Source organism: Oncorhynchus masou, chromosome 29, assembly GCF_036934945.1.
Source record: "Oncorhynchus masou masou isolate Uvic2021 chromosome 29, UVic_Omas_1.1, whole genome shotgun sequence".
In the NCBI taxonomy this organism is placed as follows: Eukaryota; Metazoa; Chordata; class Actinopteri; order Salmoniformes; family Salmonidae; genus Oncorhynchus; species Oncorhynchus masou.
This window is the reverse complement of record NC_088240.1, coordinates 66,518,344-66,531,433: the sequence shown is the minus strand read 5'-3', so window position 1 is coordinate 66,531,433 and position 13,090 is coordinate 66,518,344. Positions and strand designations below refer to the sequence as shown.

General features: G+C 48.1%; 1 protein-coding gene across 2 annotated transcripts in view; it reads left to right on the top strand.

Annotated features, from left to right (window-relative positions):
• The window catches only part of LOC135520342 (integrin alpha-8-like), an 83,577-nt gene that overhangs the window by 21,525 nt on the left and 48,962 nt on the right, over positions 1-13,090 (top strand). For both annotated transcript variants that reach the window (XM_064945813.1, XM_064945815.1), the window contains one exon: positions 9,614-9,811. In XM_064945813.1, the coding sequence (XP_064801885.1) occupies positions 9,614-9,811 (198 nt within the window). The remainder of the gene's footprint in view (positions 1-9,613; positions 9,812-13,090) is intronic.

The window sequence follows — 13,090 nt, the reverse complement described above, 5'->3', positions numbered from 1 at the left end:
CCCCAAGATGTCAAGCAATGAGGCACTGAGTTTGAAGGTAGGCCTTGAAATACATCCGCACGTACACCTCCAATTGACTCAAATGATGTCAATTAGCCTATCAGAAGCTTCTAAGACGTGACATCCTTTTCTGGTATTTTCCAAGCTGTTTAAAGGCACAGTCAACTTAGTGTATGTAAACATCTGACGCACTGGAATTGTGATACAGTGAATTATAATTAAATAATCTGTCTGTAAACAATTGTTGGAAAAATGACTTGTGTCATGCACACAATAGATGTCTGTAAGGGATCTCGTCCTCCTCTTCTGAGGAGGAGAATCAAGAAGGATCGGAGGACCAAAACGCAGTGTGTTAAGTGTCCATAATGTTTATTTAAAAAAACTGAACACTACGAAATACAAAACAATAAACGTGAAATGAACGAAACAGTCCCGTGTGGCGACAAACACTGACACAGAAGACAAACACCCACAACCCAAAACTGAAACCCAGGCTACCTAAGTATGATCCTCAATCAGGGACAACAATTGACAGCTGCCTCTGATTGAGAACCATACTAGGCCGAACTCAAAAACCAGCATAGAAAAACAAACATAGACTTCCCATCCAACTCACGCCCTGACCATACTAAAACAAAGATAAAATAACAGAACTAAGGTCAGAACGTAACAGTACACCCCCCAAAGGTGCGGACCCTGGCTGCAAAACCTAAACTTATAGGTGAGGGTCTGGGTGGGTGTCTGTCCGCGGTGGCGGCTCTGGCGCGGGACTTGGACCCCACTCCAACATAGTCCTTCTTTGCCTCTCTATTCGACTCCGTGGCCTCTTAAGAGCGGCGACCCTCGCCGCCGACCTCAGACTGGGGACCCTTGCCACGGGTCCCGACTGGACGGGAGATTCTGGCAGCGCCGGACAGGCGGGAGACTCCGGCAGCGCCGGACAGGTGGGAGACTCCGGCAGCTCCGGAGTGAAGGGCGATTCTGGCATCGCCGGCGTGACAGGCAGCTCTGGCAGCTCCTGGCTGACTGACGGCTCTGGCAGCTCCTGGCTCACTGATGGTTCTGGCAGCTCCTGCCTGACTGATGGTTGTGGCAGGTCCTGGCTGACTGATGGCTCTGGCAGCTCCTGGCTGACTGACAGTTCTGGCAGCTCCTGGCTGACTGACGGATCTGGCAGCTCCTGGCCGACTTACGATTTAGGACAGACTGGCGGCTCTGGCAGCTCAGGACAGACTGGTGGCTCTGGCAGCTCAGGACAGACGGGAGACTCTGGCAGCTCAGGACAGACGGGAGATTCTGGCAGCGCTGGGCAGGAGGACGGCTCTGGCAGCGCTGGACAGGCGGGAGCACCTGGCAGCTTAGGACAGATGGAAGACTCTGGCAGCGCTGGGCAGGAGGAAGGCTCTGGCAGCGCTGGACAGGCGGGAGCACCTGTAAGAAGAAGACGGAGAGACAGCCTGGTGCGGGGCGCTGCCATCGGAGGGCTGGTGCGTGGAGGTGGCACCGGATAGACCGGACTGTGAAAGTGCACTGGAGCTCTTGAGCACCGAGCCTGCCCAACTTTACCTGGTTGAATGCTCCCCGTAGCCAGGCCAGTGCGGCGAGGTGGAATAGCCCGCACTGGGCTGTGCTGGCGAACCGGGGACACCATGTGTAAAGCTGGTGCCATGTACACCGGCCCGAGGAGATGCACTGGAGACCAGATGCGCTGAGCCGGCTTCATGGTACCTGGCTCGATGCCCACTCTAACCCGGCTGATACGAGGCGCTGCAATGCACATGCACCGGGGACACCGTGCGCCTCACGGCATAACACGGTGCCTGCCCGGTCCCTCTCGCTCTCTGGTAAGCATAGGGAGTATACTTCCGGCGCCGACAGAGATGGCCGCCTCGCTTCGCGTTCCTAGGAAACTCTGCAGTTTTTTGTGTTTTTTATGTGTTATTTCTTACATTGGTACCCCAGGTCATCTTAGGTTTCATTACATACAGTCGAGAAGAACTACTGAATATATGAGCAGCGTCAACTCACCATCAGTGCGACCAAGAATATGACTTTCCCGGAGCGGATCCTGTGTTCTGCCTTCCGCCCAGGACAACGGAATGGATCCCAGCCTGCGACCCAAAACAACGACGTCGTAAAAGAGGCAAACGGAGCGGTTTTCTGGTCAGGCTTCGGAGACGGGCACATCGCGCGCCACTCCCTAGCATTCTAATCGCCAATATCCAGTCTCTTGACAACAAGGTTGATGAAATCCGAGCAAGGTTAGCATTCCAGAGGGACATCAGGGACTGTAACGTTCTTTGCTTCACGGAAACATGGCTCACTGGAGAGACGCTATCGGAGTCGGTGCAGCCAGCTGGTTTCTCCACGCGTCGCGCCGACAGAAACAAATCAAATCAAATCAAATTTATTTATATAGCCCTTCGTACATCAGCTGATATCTCAAAGTGCTGTACAGAAACCCAGCCTAGGACCCCAAACAGCAAGCAATGCAGGTGTAGAAGCACGGTGGTTAGGAAAAACTCCCTAGAAAGGCCAAAACCTAGGAAGAAACCGAGAGGTACCAGGCTATGTGGGGTGGCCAGTCCTCTTCTGGCTGTGCCGGGTAGAGATTATAACAGAACATGGACAAGATGTTCAAATGTTCTTAAATGACCAGCATGGTCGAATAATAATAAGGCAGAACAGTTGAAACTGGAGCAGCAGCACGGCCAGGTGGACTGGGGACAGCAAGGAGTCATCATGTCAGGTAGTCCTGGGGCATGGTCCTAGGGCTCAGGTCCTCCGAGAGAGAGAAGGAGAGAATTAGAGAACGCACACTTAGATTCACACAGGACACCGAATTGGACAGGAGAAGTACTCCAGATATAACAAACTGACCCCAGCCCCCGACACATAAACTACTGCAGCATAAATACTGGAGGCTGAGACAGGAGGGGTCAGGAGACACTGTGGCCCCATCCGAGGACACCCCCGGACAGGGCCAAACAGGAAGGACACCCCACCCACTTTGCCAAAGCACAGCCCCCACACCACTAGAGGGATATCTTCAACCACCAACTTACCATCCTGATACAAAGCTGAGTATAGCCCGCAAAGATCTCCGCCATGGCACAACCCAAGGGGGGGCGCCAACCCAGACAAGATGACCACATCAGTGAATCAACCCACTCAGGTGACGCACCCCTTCCAGGGACGGCATGAGAGAGCCCCAGTAAGCCAGTGACTCAGCCCCTGTAATAGGGTTAGAGGCAGAGAATCCCAGTGGAAAGAGGGGAACCGGCCAGGCAGAGACAGCAAGTGTGGTTCGTTGCTCCAGAGCCTTTCCGTTCACATTCCCACTCCTGGGCCAGACTACACTCAATCATATGACCCACTGAAGAGATGAGTCTTCAGTAAAGGCTTAAATGTTGAGACCGAGTTTGCGTCTCTGACATGGGTAGGCAGACCGTTCCATAAAAATGGAGCTCTATAGGAGAAAGCCCTGCCTCCAGCTGTTTGCTTAGAAATTCTAGGGACAATTAGGAGGCCTGCGTCTTGTGACCGTAGCGTACGTGAAGGTATGTACAGCAGGACCAAATCAGAGAGATAGGTAGGAGCAAGCCCATGTAATGCTTTGTAGGTTAGCAGTAAAACCTTGAAATCAGCCCTTGCTTTGACAGGAAGCCAGTGTAGGGAGGCTAGCATTGGAGTAATATGATCAAATTCTTTGGTTCTAGTCAGGATTCTAGCAGCCGTATTTAGCACTAACTGAAGTTTATTTAGTGCTTTATCCGGGTAGCCGGAAAGTAGAGCATTGCAGTAGTCTAACCTAGAAGTGACAAAAGCATGGATTCATTTTTCTGCATCATTTTTGGACAGAAAGTTTCTGATTTTTGCAATGTTACGTAGATGGAAAAAAGCTGTCCTTGAAATGGTCTTGATATGTTCTTCAAAAGAGAGATCAGGGTCCAGAGTAACGCCAAGGTCCTTCACAGTTTTATTTGAGACGACTGTACAACCATTAAGATTAATTGTCAGATTCAACAGAAGATCTCTTTGTTTCTTGGGACCTAGAACAAGCATCTCTGTTTTGTCCGAGTTTAAAAGTAGAAAGTTTGCAGCCATCCACTTCCTTATGTCTGAAACACATGCTTCTAGCAAGGGCAATTTTGGGGCTTCACCATGTTTCATTGAAATGTACAGCTGTGTGTCATCCGCATAGCAGTGAAAGTTAACATTATGTTTTCGAATAACATCCCCAAGAGGTAAAATATATAGTGAAAACAATAGTGGTCCTAAAACGGAACCTTGAGGAACACCAAAATTTACAGTTGATTTGTCAGAGGACAAACCATTCACAGAGACAAACTGATATCTTTCCGACAGATAAGATCTAAACCAGGCCAGAACTTGTCCGTGTAGACCAATTTGGGTTTCCAATCTCTCCAAAAGAATGTGGTGATCGATGATATCAAAAGCAGCACTAAGGTCTAGGAGCACGAGGACAGATGCAGAGCCTCGGTCCGATGCCATTAAAATGTCATTTACCACCTTCACAAGTGCCGTCTCCGTGCTATGATGGGGTCTAAAACCAGACTGAAGCATTTCGTATACATTGTTTGTCTTCAGGAAGGCAGGGAGTTGCTGCGCAACAGCCTTTTCTAAGATTTTTGAGAGGAATGGAAGAGTCGATATAGGCCGATAGTTTTTTATATTTTCTGGGTCAAGGTTTGGCTTTTTCAAGAGAGGCTTTATTACTGCCACTTTTAGTGAGTTTGGTACACATCCGGTGGATAGAGAGACGTTTATTATGTTCAACATAGGAGGGCCAAGCAGAGGAAGCAGCTCTTTCAGTAGTTTAGTTGGAATAGGGTCCAGTATGCAGCTTGAAGGTTTAGAGGCCATGATTATTTTCATCATTGTGTCAAGAGATATAGTACTAAAACACTTGAGCGTCTCTCTTGATCCTAGGTCCAGGCAGAGTTGTGCAGACTCAGGACAACTGAGCTTTGAAGATTTAAAGAGGAGTCTGTAATTTGCTTTCTAATAATCATAAACAAACATCTTTCTGGTAAGAAGAGGGGCGGGGGCGTATATGCTTTATGGTTAACGAGATGTGGTGTGGTCACAACAACATACAGGAACTCAAGTCCTTCTGTTCACCTGATTTAGAATTCCTCACAATCAAATGTCGACCGCATTATCTACCAAGGGAATTCTCTTCGATTATAATCACAGCCGTATATATTCCCCCCCAAGCAGACACATCGATGGCTCTTTACGAACTTTATTTGACTCTTTGCAAACTGGAATCCACATATCCTGAGGCTGCATTCATTGTAGCTGGGGATTTTAACAAGGCTAATCTGAAAACAAGACTCCCTAAATTGTATCAGCATATTGATTACACAACCAGGGCTGGTAAAACCCTGGATCATTGTTATTCTAACTTCCGCAATGCATATAAGGCCCTGCCCCGCCCTCCTTTCGGAAAAGCTGACCACGACTCCATTTTGTTGCTCCCTGCCTACAGACAAAAGCTAAAACAAGAAGCTCTCACGCTGATGTCTGTTCAGAGCTGGTCCGACCAATCTGATTCCACGCTCCAAGACTGCTTCCATCACGTGGACTGGGATATGTTTCGTATTGCGTAAAACAACAACATTGATGAATACGCTGATTCGGTGAGCGAGTTCATTAGAATGTGCGTTGAAGATGTCGTTCCCATAGCAATGATTAAAACATTCCCAAACCAGAAACCGTGGATTGATGGCAGCATTCGCGTGAAACTGAAAGCTTTAATCAGGGCAAGGTGACCGGAAACATGACCGAATACAAACAGTGTAGCTATTCCCTCCGCAAGGCAATCAAACAAGCTAAGCGTCAGTATAGAGACAAAGTAGAATCGCAATTCAACGGCTCAGACACAAGAGGTATGTGGCAGGGTCTACAGTCAATCACGAATTACAAAAGGAAAACCAGCCCAGTCACGGACCAGGATGCCTTGCTCACAGGAAGACTAAATAACTTTTTGCCCGCTTTGAGGACAATACAGTGCCACTGACACGGCCCGCAACCAAAACATGCGGACTCTCCTTCACTGCAGCCGAGGTGAGTAAAACATTTAAACGTGTTAACCCTCGCAAGGCTGCAGGCTCAGACGGCATCCCCAGCCGCGCCCTCAGAGCATGCGCAGACCAGCTGGCTGGTGTGTTTACGGACATATTCAATCAATCCCTATCCCAGTCTGCTGTTCCCACATGCTTCAAGAGGGCCACCATTGTTCCTGTTCCCAAGAAAGCTAAGGTAACTGAGCTAAACGACTACCGCCCCGTAGCATTCACTTCCGTCATCATGAAGTGCTTTGGGAGAATAGTCAAGGACCATATCACCTCCACCCTACCTGACACCCTAGACCCACTCCAATTTGCTTACCACCCAAATAGATCCACAGACGATGCAATCTCAACCACACTGCACACTGCAATAACCCATCTGGACCTGAGGAATACCTATGTGAGAATGCTGTTCATTGACTACAGCTCAGCATTCAACACCATAGTACCCTTCAAACTTGTCATCAAGCTCGAGACCCTGGGTCTCGACCCCACCCTGTGCAACTGGGTACTGGACTTCCTGACGGGCCGCCCCCAGGTGGTGAGGGTAGGTAACAACATCTCCACCCCGCTGATCCTCAACACTGGGGCCCCACAAGGGTGCGTTCTGAGCCCTCTAATGTACTCCCTGTTCACCCACGACTGCGTGGCCACGCACGCCTCCAACTCAATCATCAAGTTTGCGGACGACACAACAGTGGTAGGCTTGGTTACCAACAACGACGAGACGGCCTACAGGGAGGAGGTGAGGGCCCTCGGAGTGTGGTGTCAGGAAAATAACCTTACACTCAACGTCAACAAAACTAAGGAGATGATTGTGGACTTCAGGAAACAACAGATGGAACACCCCCCTATCCACATCAATGGAACAGTAGTGGAGAGGGTAGTAAGTTTTAAGTTCCTCGGTGTACACATCACAGACAAACTGAATTGGTCCACCCACACAGACAGCATCGTGAAGAAGGCACAGCAGCGCCTCTTCAACCTCAGGAGGCTGAAGAAATTCGGCTTGTCACCAAAAGCACTCACAAACGTCTACAGATGCACAATCGACAGCATCCTGTCGGGCTGTATCACCGCCTGGTACGGCAACTGCTCCGCCCACAACCGTAAGGCTCTCCAGAGGGTAGTGAGGTCTGCACAACGCATCACCGGGGGCAAACTACCTGCCCTCCAAGACACCTACACCACCCGATGTCACAGGAAGGCCATAAAGATAATCAAGGACAACAACCACGCAAGCCACTGCCTGTTCACCCCGCTATCGTCCAGAAGGCGAGGTCAGTACAGGTGCATCAATGCTGGGACCGAGAGACTGAAAAACAGCTTCTATCTCAAGGCCATCAGACTGTTAAACAGCCACCACTAACATTGAGTGGCTACTGCCAACACACTGACTCAACTCCAGCCACTATAATAATGGGAATTGATGGGAATTGATGTAATATATATCACCAGCCACTTTAAACAATGCTACTTAATATCATGTTTACATACCCTACATTATTTATCTCATATGTATATGTATATACTGTACTCTATATAATCTACTGCATCTTTATGTAATACATGTATCACTAGCCACTTTAAACTATGCCACTTTGTTTACATACTCATCTCATTTGTATATACTGTACTCGATACCATCTACTGCATCTTGCCTATGCCGCTCTGTACCATCACTCATTCATATATCTTTATGTACATATTCTTTATCCCTTTACACTAATGTGTATAAGGTAGTAGTTTTGGAATTGTTAGCTAGATTACTCGTTGGTTATTACTGCATTGTCGGAACTAGAAGCACAAGCATTTCGCTACACTCACATTAACATCTGCTAATCATGTGTATGTGACAAATAAAATTTGATTTGATTTGGGAGTTGGCTCAGGTCTCTTACCTGACTTAGCCACACTCCCCGTGTGCCACACTCCCCGTGTCCCTCCCCCCATGAAATCTTTGGGGCTGCCTCTCGGGCTTCCTTGCCAGCCATGTTCCCTCGAAGCCCTCGTTCCCATTACCTGCTGTCTCCACCTGTTCCCATGGGAGGCGATTCCATCCAGCCAGGATCTCCTCCCATGTGTAGCAACCCTTGCCGTCCAAAACGTCCACCCATGTCCAGGAGTCCTGAGATTGCTGCTGCCCGCTACCACGCTGCTTGGTCCTTTTTTGGTGGGTGGTTCTGTAAGGGATCTCGTCCTCCTCTTCTGAGGAGGAGAAGCGAGAAGGATCAGAGGACCAAAACGCAGCGTGGTAAGTGTAAATAATGTTTATTTTAAAACATAAACTGAACACTACGAAATACAAAACAATAAACGTGAAATGAACGAAACAGTCCCGTGTGGCGACAAACACTGACACGGAAGACAAACACCCACAACCCAAAACTGAAACCCAAGCTACCTAAGTATGATTCCCAATAAGGTGCAACAATTGACAGCTGCCTCTGATTGAGAACCATACTAGGCCGAACTCAAAAACCAGCATAGAACAACAAACATAGACTGCCCACCCAACTCACGCCCTGACCATACTAAAACAAAGATAAAATAACAGAACTATGGTCAGAACATGACAATGTCCGAACCAACTTGCCAAAACTACAGTTTGTTAACAAGAAATGTGTGGAGTGGTTGAAAAACGAATTTTAATGACTCCAACCTAAGTGTATGTAAAATTCCGACTTCAACTGTATATAATAGGCGGTGTCAGAAGAAAGCCCATAAAATTGTCAGAGATTCCAGTCACCCAAGTCATAACCTGTTTTCTTCGCTACCGCTCTGCAAGCGGTACCGGAGTGCCAAGTCTAGGACCAAAAGGTTCCTTATCAGCTTCCACCCCCAAGCCATAAGACTGCTGAACAACTAATCACACGACCATCCTGACTATTTACATTGACCCCCATCCCCATTTGTTTTGTACACTGCTGCTACTCGCTGTTTATCATCTATGCATAGTCACTTCACCACTACCTACATGTACAAATTACCTCAACTAACCTGTACCTCCGCACACAGACTTGGTACCGGCACCCCCTGTATATAGACTTGTTATTATTATGTTATTGTGTTACTTTTTATTATTTTTTACTTTAGTTTATTTGGTAAGTATTTTTGAACCGGACAGTTGGTTAAGGTCTTATAAGCAATCGCTGGTGAAGGATAGCCATTGGCTGCTCATTGTCACAGGAATCTCCTGCCTGTGCCTTTTAGACAGTTCTACATGTTTGACATATACATTTGGAGAGAGAGAGAAGGAAATGGAAAGCGAGAGGGGTAGTCCTAGGTAGTCTCTTTACCTCTCCCTCAGGGGCTTTCACTTGATGTCTAAACCATCCCTTCCATCCCTCTCTCTTGTTCTTTTTCTCGCATCCCTCTCTCCTGCTGATGTAAGCTGGTCTGCTGTATCACTTCAGAAGGCCAGCCTTATAACTCATACTGGAGTTGGTTTTGTGTTTCTATCTGTGTTTCCAACCGTCATACCCTCCATCTCTCTCTCTCTCTCTGTCTCATAGACGTGGCAGTGGGTTGTCCGTTTGGAGGGGAGGACCGGAGTGGCCTGGTGTTGATCTACAATGGCCAGAGAGACCTGACGGCCCGCGGCCTAACCCTCAGCCAGGAGCTCTATGGAGCCTGGGACTCCAGTAGTGGCCTCTCCGGCTACGGCTTCACCCTCAGGGGGGACAGAGACCTGGACAACAACCATTACCCTGGTACACTCCCATGCACCTTACTTATTTTCTCCTCTTTTTTCACCCTCTTTCCTCCCTTCTTCTGGGACAATTCTCTGATGACTTCTTTTCCTGTCCCATGAAGAGAGGGGGGGCCCGCAATTAGTCTGTTCTATGTGCGCTAAAACATCTTAAGGAAATGTCAAAATGTTTCAACTTCATATTCATCATCCCCAGCACCACCCTAACATCAACGTATGTGAAAATGGTGTTTTCATGTTTTGTGGAAAAATAGATATGAGGGAGATACAGTGGGGCAAAAAAGTATTTAGTCAGCCACCAATTGTGCAAGTTCTCCCACTTAAAAAGATGAGAGAGGCCTGTAATTTTCATCATAGGTACACTTCAACTATGACAGACAAAATGAGAAAAACAATCCAGAAAATCACATTGTAGGATTTTTAATGAATTTATTTGCAAATTATGGTGGAAAATAAGTATTTGGTCACCTACAAACAAGCAAGATTTCTGGCTCTCACAGACCTGTAACTTCTTCTTTAAGATGCTCCTCTGTCCTCCACTCGTTACCTGTATTAATGGCACCTGTTTGAACTTGTTATTAGTATAAAAGACACCTGTCCACAACCTCAAACAGTCACATTCCAAACTCCACTATGGCCAAGACCAAAGAGCTGTCAAAGGACACCAGAAACAAAATTGGAGACCTGCACCAGGCTGGGAAGACTGAATCTGCAATAGGTAAGCAGCTTGGTTTGAAGAAATCAACTGTAGGAGCAATTATTAGGAAATGGAAGACATACACGACCACTGATAATCTCCCTCGATCTGGGGCTCCACGCAAGATCTCACCCCGTGGGTTCAAAATGATCACAAGAACGGTGAGCAAAAATCCCAGAACCACACGGGGGGACCTAGTGAATGACCTGCAGAGAGCTGGGACCAAAGTAACAAAGCTTACCATCAGTAACTGTCACGAATCCCGTTTCCTGAGTCTGTTTTTGCCTGTGTTCTGTCCTGGAGTGTTTTGTCCGGCGTCCTGGAACGCACCCTGTCTGGTTGCCGGGCAAGGTAGCCAGTTGGGAGTTCTGATTACCCGCACCTGTATCCCATCAGCTATCTGCACACCTGGTCCTGATCATCATCTCTCCTCTTCATAAGCCCGGACCTGACATCCATTCCCTGCCGGATCGTTAGCCATGAACAGTATAGTATCAGCCTCAAGTTGGATAGAATTTGTTTTGTTGTTTTTTACGTATTGCTTGCCTTAAACTTACCTCCGTTTGTTCTGTCTTCAGTTACTCACCCGGATCATTTACCCCATTCCCGCCTGGTCGTCGGAGGATTCCGCTACCCCATTGGATCCACCTATTTACTCCCATCAACTCACCACCGCTGCCTGCTACGCCACCTGGATATATCTACCCATTCACATTCACTTGTAAATAAATACTCACCTTCTTCCTACTCTCCTTGTCCTGGTCTGCTTCTGGGTTCGATTTTGAAAAAACGTGACAGAACGATCCGGCCAAGGATGAACCCAGCGGACCTGGACTCCGTTTGCCATGCCATTACCCAGCAGGGGAAGACATTGGGACAACACAAGACGGCGCGACAGGAGATAGCGGGTTCAATCCAGAACTTATCTGCTAGCTTGACAGAAATCCAGGATCAGCTCAGTTTGCCGGTGATTCATTCACCACCTGTTTCACCCATCTCACCTGCCGTGTCTGGTGCGGTTTCCTTCCGTGAACCCAAGGTACCGACGCCTGATAAATATGAAGGGGATTTGGGAAGATGCCGTTTGTTTCTTATGCAGTGTGGGTTAGTGTTTGATTTGCAGCCCCATTCCTACGCCACTGACAAGGCTAGGATAGCCTTTGTTATTGAACTGCTGCATGGAAGAGCTCTGGAATGGGCTTCAGCCGTTTGGGAACGACAGGAGACCTGCATGGCTTCATACCAGGAGTTCACGGGAGAGATGAGAAAGCTTTTTGACCATCCAGTCCGAGGTAAGTTAGCCCGCGACACGGGCTAACTAAGGAGGAGTGCCAACGTAGACGTGAGACCAACAGCTGTCTCTACTGTGGTAGCTCGGGACATTACATCTCCGCTTGTCCACAGCTCCCGTTAAACTGCCCGGCTCGCTAGTTTTGGGAGGAATTTTAGCGAGCCAGTTTCAACCTCTCAAAGATCCTGTCAGACCCCGTTTTCCTGCGACCCTTATGAATAAGGATCAGAGCTTAGAGATGAACGCTTTTATCAATTCAGGTGCCGATGGCAGCTTTATTGATGCCGACTTGGTGGAACAGCTGGGGCTTTCCAAGGAGCAATTGCCGGAAGCCATTGAAGCAACCACTCTGAACGGCAGTAGTCTGGCACGGATCACTATGAGGACTGAACCGGTTAAGATGTTGTTGTCGGGGAATCATTCAGAGTTTATCTCCTTCTTCATTCTGTCCTCGCCCCATGTTCCTCTGGTTCTTGGTTACCCCTGGCTGAAGGAACACAATCCCTCGTTTGATTGGGTGACGGGTAAGGTAACTAGTTGGAGCATTGATTGTCATGCTAACTGCCTTAGGACTGCCTGTTCTCCTGCCGTTTCCAGTCAGGTCAGTGACTCTGCTCCTCCTGATTTGTCCCTGGTTCCAGAAACATATCACGAGTTGGGTGAAGTATTCAGTAAACAGAAGGCTCTGTCCCTTCCTCCCCACCGACCTTATGATTGTGCGATTAATCTGTTTCCTGGAGCTGCCTTTTCCAAGGGACGATTATACAGTATCTCACGACCTGAACGTGAGGCCTTGGAGATCTACATCAAGGAATCTCTAGCTGCAGGTCTCATTCGGCCCTCGTCATCACCTCTGGGAGCAGGATTTTATTTTTGTGAGCAAGAAGGATGGCTCTCTTCGACCGTGTATTGATTATCGGGGTTTGAATGATATTACGGTCAAGAACAAGTATCCCCTGCCCTTGATGAGCTCGGCTTTCGATTCTTTACAGGGTGCTACGGTTTTTACGAAGCTTGATTTACGTAATGCTTATCATTTGGTTCGGATCAAAGAGGGGGACAAGTGGTTGACTGGGTTCAATACTCCGATGGGACATTTCAAGTACCAGGTGATGCCGTTTGGACTGACCAACGCTCCTGCTGTGTTCCAAAGTATGGTGAATGACGTTCTGAGAGATATGATTGGTATTTTTGTTTTCGTTTACCTGGATGATATCCTCATCTTCTCGAAGGAGCTTTCTAGCCACGTTCAGCATGTCAAGCAGGTCCTGCAGCGGTTATTGGAGAACCGT